Raw genomic sequence first — 15942 nt, 5'->3', positions numbered from 1 at the left:
GTTGAAGTCATTTGGGCGTGGCTGGGAGAGTCGTGACGTCACTTGATCAGTGCAGCTCGGGTGTGGTTCTGTCAGTTATCACAGCCATCAAACCACCAGAATAGAACTGCGCCTCAATGGTTAAAGTGTTTGGTGGAATGTTGCTAAAAACATCGATGCAGAGATTCTCCTCACATTGATTCAGCAGTTAGGCCTATGTTTAAGAACATCCTGAAAGACACAAGTGTAGTTTGTTACTTCACGCACACACACACACACACACACACACACACACACACACACACACACACACACCTGCTGCTCACACACCTTGCACCGGCGTCACTGCAAGAAGGCCAAACCAACCGGGCTTCATTCCTCCAGTCACATCAGTGCAGTCGCACGACGTGGCGGAATTCATCTTCCTAACAAAGCCACAGACGAATTCCAGCTTTGGCTCCAAAGATAGCTGCATTACGCATGTGGGGACATTTTGCTCCGCGTACTGTCCAGAGCAGTCGACTGTAGACCTGTAGGATGGTGCTGAGACACCGGGGTCACCTGGCATCAGCGGACATTTGATCACTTCAGATCTGTGGACTTCAGAGTGAAACAGGTGAGCATGCCTCCTTTAATCTTTCCTAGGGAGATGAAATGATAAACCCTGTGACATATTGATCTAGTGGGCAGCTAACCAGTCATCAATATACGCTTTTTAAAATTAATGTTAGTATTTTTAGTGTGTTTAATCTACATATTTACCTCCAGTAACCCACAATATACCAGGATCTATTTCTGCGTCATTGGAAGTGAAATCTTGAGTCCGACATGTTGCAGATTATATAAACAAGAATTTTTACTTCAAATTTACATTCAGATGCCCTTCCCACAGGATTTCTGCCTAAAGACTGCTGTAATCAGGTAGTTGGTGCCTTTTCTCAGCTGGGATCAGATGCAGGAGATTGACCAGCAGGCTTTGTAATGGCTTCCAGTGATGTCACCAGCTGCCTTACCTCACAATGGATTTTTATTTGTTTTTGCCCACATTGATATAACCGTATCTATCTGGAATGTGATGCTCTGTTGGACTAAAAGTCACAGTGAAACATGCGGATAAAGACTGATAGTTGAAAGAACTAGTTTGGTGAGAAGGAACACCTCAGACTGTTCTCTGGAGAACCTGTTAGGCCGGTGCTGGGTGGGTTAGAAGGAAGAAGGAAAAGAGATGCATCACAGCTTAAACAAGAGGCCGGCTGTGTTTAGACGTGTTTGTTGTGTTGGAGCTTGAGTGTGACCTGTTCTTTTATCAACCTTAAGACAGTTATGAAATTCCAGAATGTGATAGGTGGACATACATATAATAATAAGGCAGCTCTTATTATGCTACTTTAAAATTTGCGTTTCATACATGCATGCTAATGTTTTTAGCTGTCTGTGCTATCTGAGTACAAGATGTCAGTAAAAAAATCAACAATGTTCTGACTACACTGCACTAATGTTGTGATATGCCTTTGTATTATTTTACACCATCAATATATTATTGATGTTCCCTCTGTCAGATTTAATCAGTCATCCTTTACCAATGTGTGTTTGCCAATAATCAGCTTAACCTTTGCTTGTTCTGCAGCTTAACCATGAGGGACAGACTCAGCCACCTGCAGGAGATGTCCAACGGCCATGTAGAGCCGATGGAATATGCGGAGTCCACCGTCTCCGACTCCTTCAGTAACGTGGACCTGGAGGAGGAGTTGCCCCATGAGGCTGTCGTGTTTGATAACAGCCCCGCTCTGGCGGAAGTCTTTTCCCAGTCACAAGAAATCCACAGAGAGATCCAGCTTATCCGCCTGGAGGTGAAAAGGCTCCGCGAGCAGAACTCCCGCATGCTCCATGGCACCACCACCATGAGCACCATCAAGAGAGACTCCAATGCTATTGGTGCTGATATAAAGGCGAGAGCTGAGGGGGTGCTGGGGCATCTGCGTGATATGGACGGCACAACACACAAGCTGGAAGAAATGCACGGTGCAAATTCTGCCATCACACGTATAGCCAGGACCCAGTATGCTTGTCTCAGCAATGGCTTTCGTGATGCCATGTTTGACTATAACGAGGCTGAGATGAGCCATCGAGAAAACTGCAAAGCTCAGATCCAGAGGCAAATGGAGATAGTGGGGCGTGAGGTGACGGGAGAGGATTTAGAGGAGATGATAGAGACAGGCCAGTGGTACATCTTTAATGACAACATTGTAACTGAAGGTAAAACGGCCCGATCAGCTCTGTCCCAGATTGAGAAGCGTCACCAGGAGCTGATTGACCTGGAGTCCCGCATCAACGGCATCCATGAGATATTCTTGGACATCGCCCTGCTGGTGGAGGAGCAGGGCCCCATGCTCGACACCATCCAGACCAATGTTCAGAAGACGGATGAAGGCATACAGGAGGCTCTCGTCAAGCTTTCCAAGGCCAAACGTCACGACAGAAACAATCCATTTAAAAAGATGTTTTGCAGCTGCTTTCCATGTGTCGACTAATGACTGCAGTGAGCACTAGAGTGACATCCTTAGAACGTGTTCTTTAATCCTACAACAAATATATTTATGGCCTTCGGTTAAAGGCAAGAAGGGTAAAGGTTTTTTACAGTCCGATGAAACAAATTTCTTATAGCTCAGGTAACTTATTGTTATGATCTTAACATGGTCTGTGCACCATGCATTGTGGGTCAGATCAGCATGCTGGATTTTGACTAGATGCAATATAACATCCTGGTACTTCTGGCACACAGCATCTGATATACAGTGCATTGGTTTCTGCTGGTATAGTCATAAGTCATATAGTCAAGTATTGCACTGACCGGCAGACAACAAATCAACTGTATTTATGGAATTCCCTCATGTTTGTATGTAAGGTTTGAGATGGGTACCTCAAACCACCTTCAATTCCTCCCAGACTGGGCTGTGATGCAGACTTGAAAATATTGTGATGTTTTTACAGCCTGCTGAGTCTCCATGTGGGAAAATAGCTGCTGGAACTCCCAGAAATACTTTGTAGAAGGCGTGTTGAATGCTGCTGAACAAAATGGTCCCTGATACAGTAAACTGCCACGTCACAGGTCACGTACTTGACCACTACACATTAATGCACCAGTAGAGTAGGGATGATAGTTCACATAAGGCTGAAAGGTTTTAAATGGTGAACAATTTATTCCTTTTGATTGAAATGTGTTTTCAGAATCACAGTGCATATAAATTATGAAATGTAGAGCTGTGCTTGATATATGAATAAGCCATTGTGTGTTGACCACATAGTCTCCTGTGAAGGGGCGATCCTAATTAAATATTTTATGATTTATTGTTGGCTGGGATCACACTTAATGCAATGATGTATGATAATAGGCTTTTTGTTGTACTTCCTCTGTGGTGTCTTGTACATTATATAATATAAAAATATATTAAAATACAGCAGTCTGAATTTCTTCTGGGCCTCATCTACACAGTGAAACTAAGAATTAAATGTAACATTAATGTTCTCACTCAAAACCAGAGACACACTGTAGGCATTGATCCAGCTGATGATTGGCTTCTATCTCTGACTACCCCCTACACATCTACACACAGGTGCTATCACTTAACAAACATGCCAGCTGGTTGTGCCTTGGGAAGTCCTCAGACTTCCCCCGATCACTTGTTCCAGGTGTTTAATTTGCTCTGAACAGAAGTTGGAAAAAAATGCATCTACCTTCCAGGAAGTAGGTAGTGTGATGCCGTGGGAAGGGTTAAATCTGTCACCAGGGAAGGGGTGGCAGTCACAGACATGCTGAGCAGAAAGCTGACAGCTAACTTCCTCCATCAGAATACAACAAGATGCTTTACCATGCGCATTGTTCTGAACACTTCAGATGAGACACACAGAGGATCTCCTTGGTTTTGTGCTGTTGTAGTCAACGACCCAAAGAGGTAAGACGATATAATGTAGGAGTTAATGATGTCTGATTGATGTTTCTCAGGAAAAGTGCTCCCACCTGGAGACAACAGGATAACTGACGAGACTCATTTAATAAAAGACAGCTTGGAAAGTTATATGATTGAGGAGGAATGATGTATTTAAACATTTCATAATTTACTGCAGCTTTTAGAACTGTTTGTACCAATAGGGAATGAGGAAATGGATGTGAAGCCTAGAATGTATGTCAAGATAACCTCATCATTCAAGTACCACTGTTTGGGAGTTTTGTGCAGCATAAAATGACAATAAATCTATGAAAACCTCCAATAGATAAATGATCATTTTTCATTACATAAAACTAAGCCTGGTTTCAAAACTGAGTTTTCACCAAGATTGTGTTTTCCTTGTTCCTGGTTTAAATGAAGACATTCCATTGCACTGAGTTGTGACTGCTGTACACAAAAGATACAAAGATAGATACTGAGCAGTCATTGTGTTGCAGCAGTTCGGTAAGGTTAGTTCAACTCAAAACCAAACAATCTGTGTATATACAGTATTATGTTGTATTAATCTATCAAGATTTGTTATAAATAGTTATAAATCAATTGCCCATCTGGATTAATAAAGTGTTGTGTATCTGAATTTCCAATTTTGTGGTGCTCCAAAAGCTACCACACTACAACTGAATCATGACCCAGCATGTGTTGTGCTTTATTGCTCCACCTAAGGCAACTGGCCAAATTAATATTTTCATCCAGATGTGTGCTGTCTCTCCTTGGTGAAATAATTTCCAGGTGTAGTTCTAGCCTGAAATTCTCTGAAACTTTTCATTAAAACAATCTAGATAAATAAAAGGTGGACGCTTCACAGAAACCCAAATCTGACACAAATGCAAGAATGTGAAGAGACATGTGTACAGGAAACAGTCCTTTTAACATTAGACCAACAGCTTAAGTGTAGAGGTCACCCATGTATTTAATGATCTCTTTTCCTCTCAGGCAGAATGCGGGACATGCTGGAGAGATTGCAGACCATCAGTGAGGAGCACGAGGACTATGATCCAGACTGTTATGAGTCCCAATACGATGTAGACAAGGTGGCACTGTCTCAGGAAGCAGTGGTGTTTGAAAACTCCTCAGCTATTGATGATATCCTGAAGAAGGCTGAGTCCATCCGCAAGGAGATCTCCTTGCTCAGGTTAGAGGTGGACCGACTGAACACCAACAATGAGCGCTTTGGCACCTCAATGCGCCGCCTCAGCCTTCTCAAAAAGGACTCTGACTCCATTGCAAGAGGGGTCCATCAACGTGCAGAGACTCTGTACAGTCACCTGCAGGCCCTGGGTGAGGACAGCAAAGCGCTGCAGGAGAAAGAAGGCCCCAACTGTGCTGTGAGCCGCATCGCCATGCTGCAGTATGACACTCTGACCCGTGCCTTCCATGCTGCCATGAGTGACTACAATATGGCAGAGGAAAAGCAGAGGAGTATGTGCAGGGGGAGGATCCAAAGGCATGCATCCATTATGGGGACAGAGATCAGTGATAATCAGCTGGATTCACTGGTGAACAAAGGTGGGGAGGGCTGGATGGAACTGTCCCAGAACCTTCAGACACAAGGCGGACGCTCCTGCCGCATGGCCTTGAACGACATCAAGGGACGACACAAAGAGCTGGTGGAGTTGGAGACTCGGCTGAAGGAGATCCACGAGCTGTTCCTGGTCATGGCCATGCTAGTGGAGGAGCAGGGCTCCACTCTCAATAACATCGAGGTTAATGTGTGTAAGACTGAGGATTATGTGGGAAAGTTCAACCTTCATATGAGGAAGGCCATCAGGTACAAGAGGAAGAATCCTTGTCTGCAGTGTTGCCCTTGTCTACCCTGTTGGTCACACAACCAAACGTTTTAGAATTGAGTCTGACATGATGTACTTTTAAGGATGGTTACAATTAAAATAAACATTAAATCGTGTACAGTAATAAGAAATGAAACTGACGTGCAGTAATATCTTTAGTTTATAGTATCCTTAATAGAGAGTTCAAAAAATAATGTATGTATGTGTGCAAAAGAGATGTTTACATTTTAATAGAAGAAAATGGAGAGGTTAAGTCCTCCACTAACTCACAAAATAAATGCAGTTACAGTACATTTAAATCTGTTTGTTGTCGTTGGATGAACATCAGCTCAGTTACTCGAGTCATGTGGGAAAGTCACTCACCAGTTTCTAGAATCTGAGTCATGAGTGCTAGAAGTAAGTCTGGAATAAGAAATAACTACTTTCAGCAACTAGTGCCAAATTATGAGGTAAAGACTGCTTATGACCAGCCTGTGGATGAAGTTATATAGATTATAGGAATATGACACACTTGATAAAAGACAGCAGTAATACTCCATCAGAGATCTGAAATAATACTTCATGACCTTCTGAAGAATGGAAGATTGATGTTTAGGGAAGTCATTATCTCCGTATTCTCATATGGGCCAACAGTAACATCTAAGCAACAAAATTCACAAAATAAGCAACATTTATAGATATAAGTTTCTCTGGCTTCTCTTGATTGTTTAATGATTTATCTTCTGTTTAATAAAGAAAGATTTAAATTGTTAAATTATTCATAACAGAATCTTATATCTCTAAAAATTAGCAACTCCTTCTGTTTAAAGTGCCTGTGTAATTTCAGATCATGTTTTTTTTGTATTAAATTTTACATACTGAAGACCGGCAGTAATATAAGAGTATACTCAGGAAGAATTCATAACCACATCTTTTGAACTTATGGTTATTTAGGTACAGCAACATTTAATAAACATTTCCATTGACTGTGATTAATGATGTTTCTAACTGGGTCTGTCAGTGACTTGATGAATGACAGGCCAGGAGCTGCTGGTCCTTTAGCTTGAGCGACTGTACATAGCACTACCCTAAACTGACCAACAGAGGGAGCTTTTTCTCCAGCACTGTCAGTTAGGTAAGCCTGATCTTCCACTGGCACCAGGTCCGAGTTCTAGCTGACTGAATGTGTGTTATTTCTGGCTATGCCTCTGTGATTCCCACGTAAAGCACACAGGCTTGTTCAGTTTCCTGGAAATGCACACTTTTCGTGTTCATGTGTGGTGAAATAAGGGTGACTAGGACAGAGTTTGCATGTCTGATATATATAGGCTTTTCTACCATGTAGTTGAGAACCCAGCACATGCTGTGTTTCTGTAACACTGAAGATGTTACCTTCAATCAGAAAGCTGGAGCAAGTTACTGGGCTTGTAGAATTTTCTTAAAGAGGTTTCACTGCTCCCTCCAAGTAGCTTCATCAGTTCAGAACTGATCAGTTCAGAACTGATGAAGCTGCCTTGCTTTGACCTTCTGAATGAAAATGACTTGTATGACTGAGAATCATCAACATCAGCACTGATGTTAAGTCAGGTGAAATGTTTGTGCCTGCCTGTCGACACAAGCACCAGGCTCCTGTGTTCTATTGTCGTAATTGGGATAACCTTCTAATTGTACCTAATTGTTCAAACAGCTGCAGACGTCACTACGGTGTCTCTTTGTCATCCTTTGATGGGGTTGTACCGTTCTTCCCTGTATAATTAGTTGCCAATGAACTTCTCTCAGTAAAATAATCCACCTCATCTCCTAATCCGTCACTGACACAAATGCACCCACACGGATGCTGTTCAAACCCATGTGACCAGCTTATGCAATGAGGCTTTATATACAACCAACAGAGGCTGGACTGCCCCAGGGAATATCATCAGAGTGCAGGTGTGTGTTGGTGTAATGAGGAGTGTGTGAGTGTGTGTGTGGGTCTTTGGGCACCGGGGAGGACTGCTGTAGCCACACTCAGCCCAAAGGAGAAGACAGAGTCCAAAGAGACACACAGGGCCGAGAAGCAAAGGGATTGCTGTTGCTAAAGTTGCCTAGCAGAGAGCCCCGAGGACTAAGAGAAGAGGGCTGCTGTGGTGAAACACTGGAGAGAACAACAATGTTTTTTCGCATCCCTCGACTGACCCCTGGATATATTAGATACCTCCAGGTGCGTAAGATGATTTTCTTCTTTGGATAGATTAATGACTGGTCTTGGCAATCAAGGGACATGCGTAGCAGAGGAAATTCCATTAGAGCCTTCACTATAAACAAACTGTTGAGCTCCTGTGTCCAGACCCTGCACATGTCCCTGTGATTGCACCGTAGCAAGCAGAATGTGGATTTTATCTCAAGATGTTGCTTTTGGTATTAATAGTATCAAGGTTAACATAGATATAAAGTAGATTTTTCTTATCAATAAACTGAAGGCTCATTAGAAAAGAAACCACTGACTCATCACTGTGCACAGTTTGAGTGTGTGTGACTGTGGAAGCAGGATTTAGAATAGAGGATTACAGCAGCCCATCTTTGAATGGATTTGAATCAGGGATGCCTTAGCTCTCCAGGGTCAGCTAAATGCCCTCTAATTGGATCTGCAGAGGAATAACATGAGATCTGTGTTCCCAATTACCCTGATGTACAGCTGGCTTTAGAAACCTACAGTAAACAGCTTGTGTTTGTTTTATCTGTGTCATGTCAAGTCATGTTTGATAATTCTCAAAACAACACTGCCAACTTTTCAGACAGTCTCATTGGGAATTGGGAGTTTGCTAATATAAGTCAAACATACAAGAATAAATGAATGTAACTGAATTTTTATCTATTGTGGTAAGACCATCACTAGGATGAGGCCCATGGGGGTCACCTCATCGCAGACTCCACCATGGTCAGAATCAGGATGAGCACCGTTGACACCCTGCCTAAGCTGTCATTGTCCCTGGTGGCAATGATTGGTTGCCAGAGTGACTGCATGAGTGGTGACAACTGCTGCTCTTTCTTTCAGACACAGGCAGCCCAGACTGTGCTGCAGAGCCGGGAGGGTCCCGCCATGCCACGCATGGCCTTCCTGCTGGGCCTCATGGGCGTTGGACTGTCCGGCTACAGCTCCCGCCAACTCACACTGCACTACAAGCCATCGAGTCACCTCTTCAGATGAGCTGGATGGAAACCAAACACACACACACCGCACACACATACACATACACTTTTTGGGAAATATGCTTGTTATATTGACTGTTTGTATCCAAATTATCAGTTGCTAGTGAGGTTTAGAGGCTCTTGTTGATCTGGTTTCAATTTCTAACATAAAGAATAAGAATATTTCCCAAAATATCAATTCTGACTGAAGAGAGGCTCCCAGATTTAGTTTCTGACTTTTCTTTGTGCATCCATCGATAATCCCCTTCCTGTGGTTCAAGTTTCATGTCGTCCACGTTCTAGACTTATAATAATTCTGTTGTGTTATTGAGTTGAAAAGTTTGTTGCCTTAAGGCTCTGCTAGTGCAGTAAAGAGTGAAACTTTCTAATCTACCTCTTTTTACTGAATGTGACTGATGTGCAGTGAAACTGAAAGGCAGCTTCTGGTGTGTTTCTGCTGAACGAGTTTGATGTTGAACGTGAACCACAGTCCCCTCCGCCCCCCATGTTTCCCGTGCCTTATCATGGAAAATATGTCGAGTCCAAACCGGCCCTCAGAATCGACGTCTTTAAAGACGCTAAACACAGATGAGCAAAGCTTCAACAAATCTAATCCAAAATCCTCAATCTTTTAATCGCTGCGACTTTTCTCTCTGGCATTTTGTCTGTTTTGATGATGTAACACAGAGTCTTTCAGAGGGCAGCCGGTGTTCCGCTTGTTTTGGACAGAACTGAAACGTACAGGAGCATCTTCAACTCAGAGAATCACTGTTGGTTCTGGAGTTGACAGTGTGAGGTCCTGATACCTCTCTCTGATGTAACAAAATGCCAGAGAAGCAAGTAACATGTTTGGCTGCACAAAGAAAACAGAAACACGATGAATGGCAGAACTTTCAATCGTCAACAATGCTACTTTGCACTTTTTTGTGTGTGTACATAACTTGTATATTGTCATGTACGTAACTATGTCATGTACTTGCACGCTGAATGAGATTAGTAGAGCATGATGTGTGACGTGCTGCCAGCCTGTGTTGTGAGCTGGACTGGGCGACATCCGGCTGAATTGACACACGGCACTGCTGTGTTTATTGTCGTCAGGCAGAGCGACCAGGACAGCCACCCTGGACGCCACCTGAACCGACATGTGAATCCACCCGGATCTCTCCCAGTTGCATGTCACTGTCCAACCAGATGAATGTAGATGAAATGACCACTAAGGTCTCCTAATGTAGGTAGACTTGTGTTTGTTTTGCTGTTGTGCACTAAGCTTTTCAATGGAAAAACTATGACAGCATGTGAATGTATAAAGAAAACGAGCAGTTAAACTGTAAATGTACATAACAATTTAGAGGTTATGTGTATATAAAAGAGAGTAGGATATAAAGAGGTCACAGATCCTCTTATATTTTTAGACCAGCTTGCAAGCAGCGTGATAGAGCAAGAACTGTGGTTATTAATGCTTCAGTTATAATTGAACAAAGGGATTTCAAATAGATGATAGAAGTTATTGTTAGTTAAGTGTAATGTGAAATAAATGTGTAATAAAGGCATAAAATGGTCATCAGTGCCACTAAAGGAATATTATCTGAGGTGTAATGTGTCTATTTATACAAATAAAGTTTGTAAAGTTAAAGTTAAAGGTAAAGTTTTAATTATGACATTTTTAACATAGAGCTAAATTCAATGTTTTTATGATTTTAAGACTGTGTGTAACATCAAGAGTAGAACTGTGCTTTCATCGAAGAATATTCTCTTTGTACACTAGAGGTCAGCCCAGATTTTCAGCCATTTTAATCACACTGAAGCAACAAGTGCATCAGCTCTACTTCCATCCATCAGGGTGTGCAAATGTGCACGCTGGAAAACACAAGTGAATGGTGAAGTGTTACATCCCTTATTTAAGCAAAGAAATATTATAGAAACAAATATTTATAGAAAATAATACAGTAAAATAAAAGCTGCTTCATACATGTCCACTGCCCCATGTAGCATTAAGTTTAACAAAAGGTCCCTCTGAATGGATGCTTATATGTTTACGTTGTGTCCTTGTTTCGTGTTGATTCATCTTTGCTCTGCTCTCGACCCGCTCATCAAACAGTCACCTCTAATGTTGCTACCGTAGTTAGCTTCCAGCCTGCAGTGAAGGTTCAGCCACTGAGTTCTGACCCACTTATAGATGTAAGCTGCTTTGGGAACGAGTCCAAATCTACCCCAGCAGGATCCAGACAGGGTTACAGCCTGAGCTTTATGGAGAAAATATGTGGAAATATACCGAGAGCTTGCAACACCTCAACAATGCTTCACACACATTCACACCACTATCAGAGTGCTTTTCAGTGCAAGTACACACCCCTGTCCGTCTGGAAGGTTTTATCAAGTTCCCAGCCTCCGGGAGGAGAGGAGTCCGGAGCAGATACACAGTTTCTAACTCTCTGCAAGTTCACATAGACACACACAGAGGTTCTTTGTGTGTCTGTGTTTCAGTGCTGTCTCTTCAGGAGGCTCTTGTTACCGTCTGTAGCAGCCAACAACAAAGAGCTGAATGTCTTTTCCACCACAGCTCAACACTCCTGGAGAGTACTTTTAAGTTTTGTGTTTCCTTAACTCTAACTTTACAAAACCTTACCCGTATCAAATGAGAGCTAACTCTCAGAGCAGCCTGATATAAAGCACAAACCTGCTGCTATAGCCTGCAGCTGCACCTGCTCGGCGTTGGTCCTCTTAGATCACGTCTAACAAGAAAGCCTGAGAGTGTAAATGCAGAAGGACTCAGTTATTGTTCAGGAAATGTCAATAGGTTTGTTCCATATAGAAAGAGCATCAGCCCAGCTGCAGGTCACACATTCCTCTCATGAATCACTTTCTTAGTGGCTGCAGAGTTTCGTCCCATGCTGGGAAACATCATGCACAAGACATGGAATCACTATGAGCTCCAGGGCAGCTCTTCTGTTGCAGACTTTGACCCTTGACCTCTTTATAGAGACCAAAAGACATTCTCTCAAGGGTCAAATTACTTTTGTTGACTTGACTTTAATGAAATCTGATTCAGGGTTGACACAATATCTGAAAAAAACTGGATTATTTACACATATTATTTACACTGTGCACTGTGACCATTACCTCAAAATTTCATTTGAAAATGTTACTAAAGTATTATTCTGATCCACATTTACTTCTTGGGAACTTGCTTTTTCATTCAGAAATGAACATAATTAGACCTGGAAACTCACGTAAATACACAAACACATGTTCTGGCATGACGAAGCTCTTTCCTTTTATAGGCCGGTGGATTTGGATGTTTGTGTGCATGTCCTCAGTGACGCAGCACATTATTCCTCTCTTTAAATGGCTCTTCATCAGCAACGGAAGAGCTTAGCCTCGTTTTAAATGTGCTCCCCACCCTGAGCTCGTTAAAACACTCGTGTGAACAGGAGTTTATTATCACGTACACATCCACAAATACATCTCTTAGAAGATAGCCTCCATAACACCATTTGAATGTAATGATTTAGTGGTTTTTTTGTCATGATATTATTTATACAGTGACAGGGTGAAGTGCAGCTGGGGCGGATGCGTGATGTGCTTACCTTGTTCCTAAACACTAATGAGAAGGTGTGTATGCCACCACACATCCAGGCTATTTTAGGTGCAAAGTAGATGGGGCGTGACTCAAAATCGCCTTGTTGTGAATGGTGCCTTTTGAGGTTGAGCAGCCAATTACAAACCTTTGACTAGTATACTTCTGTAACATGTCCACAGGCTAAAACTAAAGCTGAGCTGTGAGTAGATGAGCAAAAACATGGCTTAGAGTACAATTATGCACAAGCAACCTGAACTTGGCCGGATTACTGTCAGGAAGAAAAACATTGACGAGAGAATTCATTATATACATTTAATCATAAGAGAAACATCCAAAACAAACAACAACTATTTTGAGAGCATTTTCTATAAAAGTCACCAATTTGCTATTTAAAAAAAAATGAAACAGCAGCTATTAATGATTCCTGTGGTTAATGTTTCAATAAACAAGCCCAATCTCAAATTCTGTCTTATCACTCACAGAACATAGTGTACTTAAAGTGTAGACAGTCTGGGCTTTAAGTCGTTACAGCTGGGCTGAGCGGAGTCTCACAGGAACATCTTTGTGAGTTGGCCTGTGAACGTGCTGTAATTAAAGCTCTAATCTCTGTTCCTGGCCAACAAAGTTTGCATGACCTGTGAATCTCATCAGATAAATGCTGAGTCACGGATTCATCTCAGCTGGTTCCTTCTGTTTGCTGTGTGATCACGACAGGAAATAAACACAGTGTGTTAGAGAAGGTTAAAGTTAAGCTAAATTACTGTTCACAGGTACAGATGTGAATCAGATGTGACCTCATAGCTACATGAATGAATACTGGTCAGCTGTGGTTGTAAAAATGTGAGTATTTGTCATTTTTAATTTCTTTAATTTAACCTTCTACACTATACAGTGAATGTTCTTTATACTTATATTTTGGCTGATTGAAGGTAACAGAAACATGCTTAAAGCACAAAACTGACCACTATTATTTATACACTGATTTTTTTATGGGACTAATATTTATCAAAGCCTGCCCACTCATTTTTAACCCTTATCAAAGTGTGATATAGTGATGCCAAGTAGTGCAGTCAAAGGAACACGATGAGAGGACTGAGAATGAATCAAAGCCAAAACATTGACCTCAGCACTCTTAAATGCCTGAATAGCACAAAAGATAAACTCTGGTACATCTTGTAACAAGAAAACATGATTGCAGGAGCTTTAAATGATTGTAGAGAAGCTGTGATTAACACCTTTATGAAGCCTCTAGCTGAACATCCACATTAAATACCATCCAAAAGACGAGGTGCATCCAATAATAAATAAATAATAAATATTCTGCCAAACAAACATCTCTTCCTTGCACTAACTTCTTGGTGAGGCACACCAAAGAACTTAAGCACACATCCTGGCAGACAGCCTCCCAGATCTGCTGTATAAGCTGTGCAGTACATCTGTGTCCAGGCAGGTTGGATAATCCCAGCTGTGCCCCACCATGACTGTTTGACCTGTCAGGCCTGACCTGCTGTCTCTGTGAGAAGAGCAGCTGCCTTACACATGAACACACATACAGTATATACCATGAGCATAGAGCATTGTTTAACTCTTTAGTTACTGAAAAGCAACGAATTTGATTGGACACATTAGCAGGTGTTCCCTTCAGGCACTGTTGAGTATTGTTACATTTAAATAAAAATCTCAAAAAGACAATAAAAAAAAGCTACATGGCTATTTCATCCTTCAAATGGACTGCATGTGTACAGATTCACATAAGCTGTCAACGACAATCAACAGGGGCCGAGTAAGGATGGTGGCCATCAGGGCCACCTCCACTCTAAATAAACCTCTGCAGAGATGATGTGGGAATGTCCTTCTAAGCCCTGGTTTCAGGTGAACAGTTGACCCAGTGATGACCTCTGGTGTCACAGGTCACTGACCTGCCTATTGACGTGTGATGGACACACAACAGCCAGCCATGGTTGGTGTCAGCTGCCGCTAACAAGGAGCTGACACCAAACTTTATTTTTTATTTTTATTTTTTAATTAAAAACTGTCCAAGGCTCTCAGTACTGGGAAGTATGTTTAAATTGTAAATATGAACAATTTAAGTGCAACATGGAGCAAAAACATCCACTTTCCTCTGAGGCAGAAAATGATGATGAGAAGACTGTGTGAATTCGTACACATATAACAACCTACATTCCCTGCTGACTTACTGTATAAGGTGCACATTGAAACAGGAATTTAAGGATCTTTGAATCAGGTGAGTGGTTTTAACCAGAGCTAAACTGAGGCTATTTTCAGAGGTCAGCCCACCAGCATAATGTGTTATTTGTTTCCGCTGGCGTCAGAGAGCTTTGAGAGAGAGAGAGAGAGAGAGAGAGAGAGAGGGAGGGAGGGGGAGGGAGAGAGATCAAATACAGTGAAATACAGTGGCTTATACTTTATTCGACAAACAGTCTCTGTCTGCAGTAACTATGAGGTCAGACTGTTTAAAAACTCATGATCCACTTTCAAACTGAGAAACTGACACAGCATCTGTTGCAGAATATTAGTTCATCACAGCAAAGTTTTAAATACAACTTTTCAGCTGTGATGGTTTGGGTTTAAACAAACACCCCAAGCATTACAGCCCATTTACTTAAAGGGACAGTTCACGCAAAATGTATTTTTTGTTTGCATATAACTGCTGTAGAGGTCTGTGCAGAATAAATGTCTAATAAGGAAATGATGAACTGATTAGCCAAGAAGACCCACAGACTGTCCTATATGACAAAGCTATCTAGGTAAATCTGTAGTAAACCTATACTGCAGAGGTGTTGCTGTTTCTGCATGCATGGCATGTTTTGGCAACAGGCAGTTTGAGCTCTACAAGCTGAATATTTCTCTATCTTAATAGAGAAATTTCAAAATGTCTGCTCCCCACTTAAACACACACACACTGGATGGACGAGCAGCACTGCAGGCCACAAGATAAACTTTTAATTTTGAGGGGAAATGTCCCTTTAATTTTGATCAGCATGATAAATCATTGGAGAAAAAGACAATGGTATCCATTTAAAAGGCTAATCATGTGGATCACTGTGGGTCCAAAGGAAGCAGCTCCAATATCCCACAGTATCCATATAGACTATTTTCTACCTTTTATGTGGATATTGTAAATTTAAATAACAGCTAACAGCTGCTGCTTTTCACATTTTAACTTTTTTAAAAATATTTTTCACTTTTATGTGATAATCTGATCACTTTTTATCCAAAGCAGAATAAATGTCTGGCTTCCTGCTAAAAGAGGTGTTTTCACCGTGACACCTTCCAAATATCCATTAAGATGTTTTTCTTTTTTTTCTTTTTGATTTTTAAATGTAATATTATTTTTGCATGAACGCGTAACTCCGTGCTTGTATTGGCCAGAGATGAGACGTATGACCCCCTTCCTCCTTCTGCCGTGGCAGCTTGAAGG

General features: G+C 41.7%; 2 protein-coding genes across 3 annotated transcripts; both read left to right on the top strand.

Annotated features, from left to right (window-relative positions):
• The first annotated feature begins 205 nt into the window (after positions 1 to 205).
• stx11b.1 (syntaxin 11b, tandem duplicate 1) lies at positions 206 to 2710 on the top strand. Of its 2 annotated transcripts, none has more exons than XM_028396702.1 (2): positions 206 to 595; positions 1607 to 2710. In XM_028396702.1, the coding sequence occupies exon 2, from the start codon at positions 1614 to 1616 to the stop codon at positions 2508 to 2510; it is 897 nt and encodes a 298-aa protein (XP_028252503.1). In that variant the 5' UTR covers positions 206 to 595; positions 1607 to 1613; the 3' UTR covers positions 2511 to 2710. The 2 variants fall into 2 exon arrangements, with proteins under 2 accessions (XP_028252503.1, XP_028252504.1); XM_028396703.1 differs by lacking the exon at positions 206 to 595 and adding an exon at positions 876 to 900.
• Positions 2711 to 3651: 941 nt separating this feature from the next.
• On the top strand, positions 3652 to 6198 carry LOC114428355 (syntaxin-11-like). The gene is made up of 3 exons (XM_028396701.1): positions 3652 to 3728; positions 3829 to 3932; positions 4920 to 6198. The coding sequence occupies exon 3, from the start codon at positions 4925 to 4927 to the stop codon at positions 5825 to 5827; it is 903 nt and encodes a 300-aa protein (XP_028252502.1). The 5' UTR covers positions 3652 to 3728; positions 3829 to 3932; positions 4920 to 4924; the 3' UTR covers positions 5828 to 6198.
• The last annotated feature ends 9744 nt before the right edge of the window (positions 6199 to 15942 follow it).

Source organism: Parambassis ranga, chromosome 24 (assembly GCF_900634625.1).
Source record: "Parambassis ranga chromosome 24, fParRan2.1, whole genome shotgun sequence".
Taxonomy (NCBI): Eukaryota; Metazoa; Chordata; class Actinopteri; family Ambassidae; genus Parambassis; species Parambassis ranga.
Note: the sequence above shows the minus strand (reverse complement) of the source record. Positions and strands in the feature narration are given on the sequence as shown.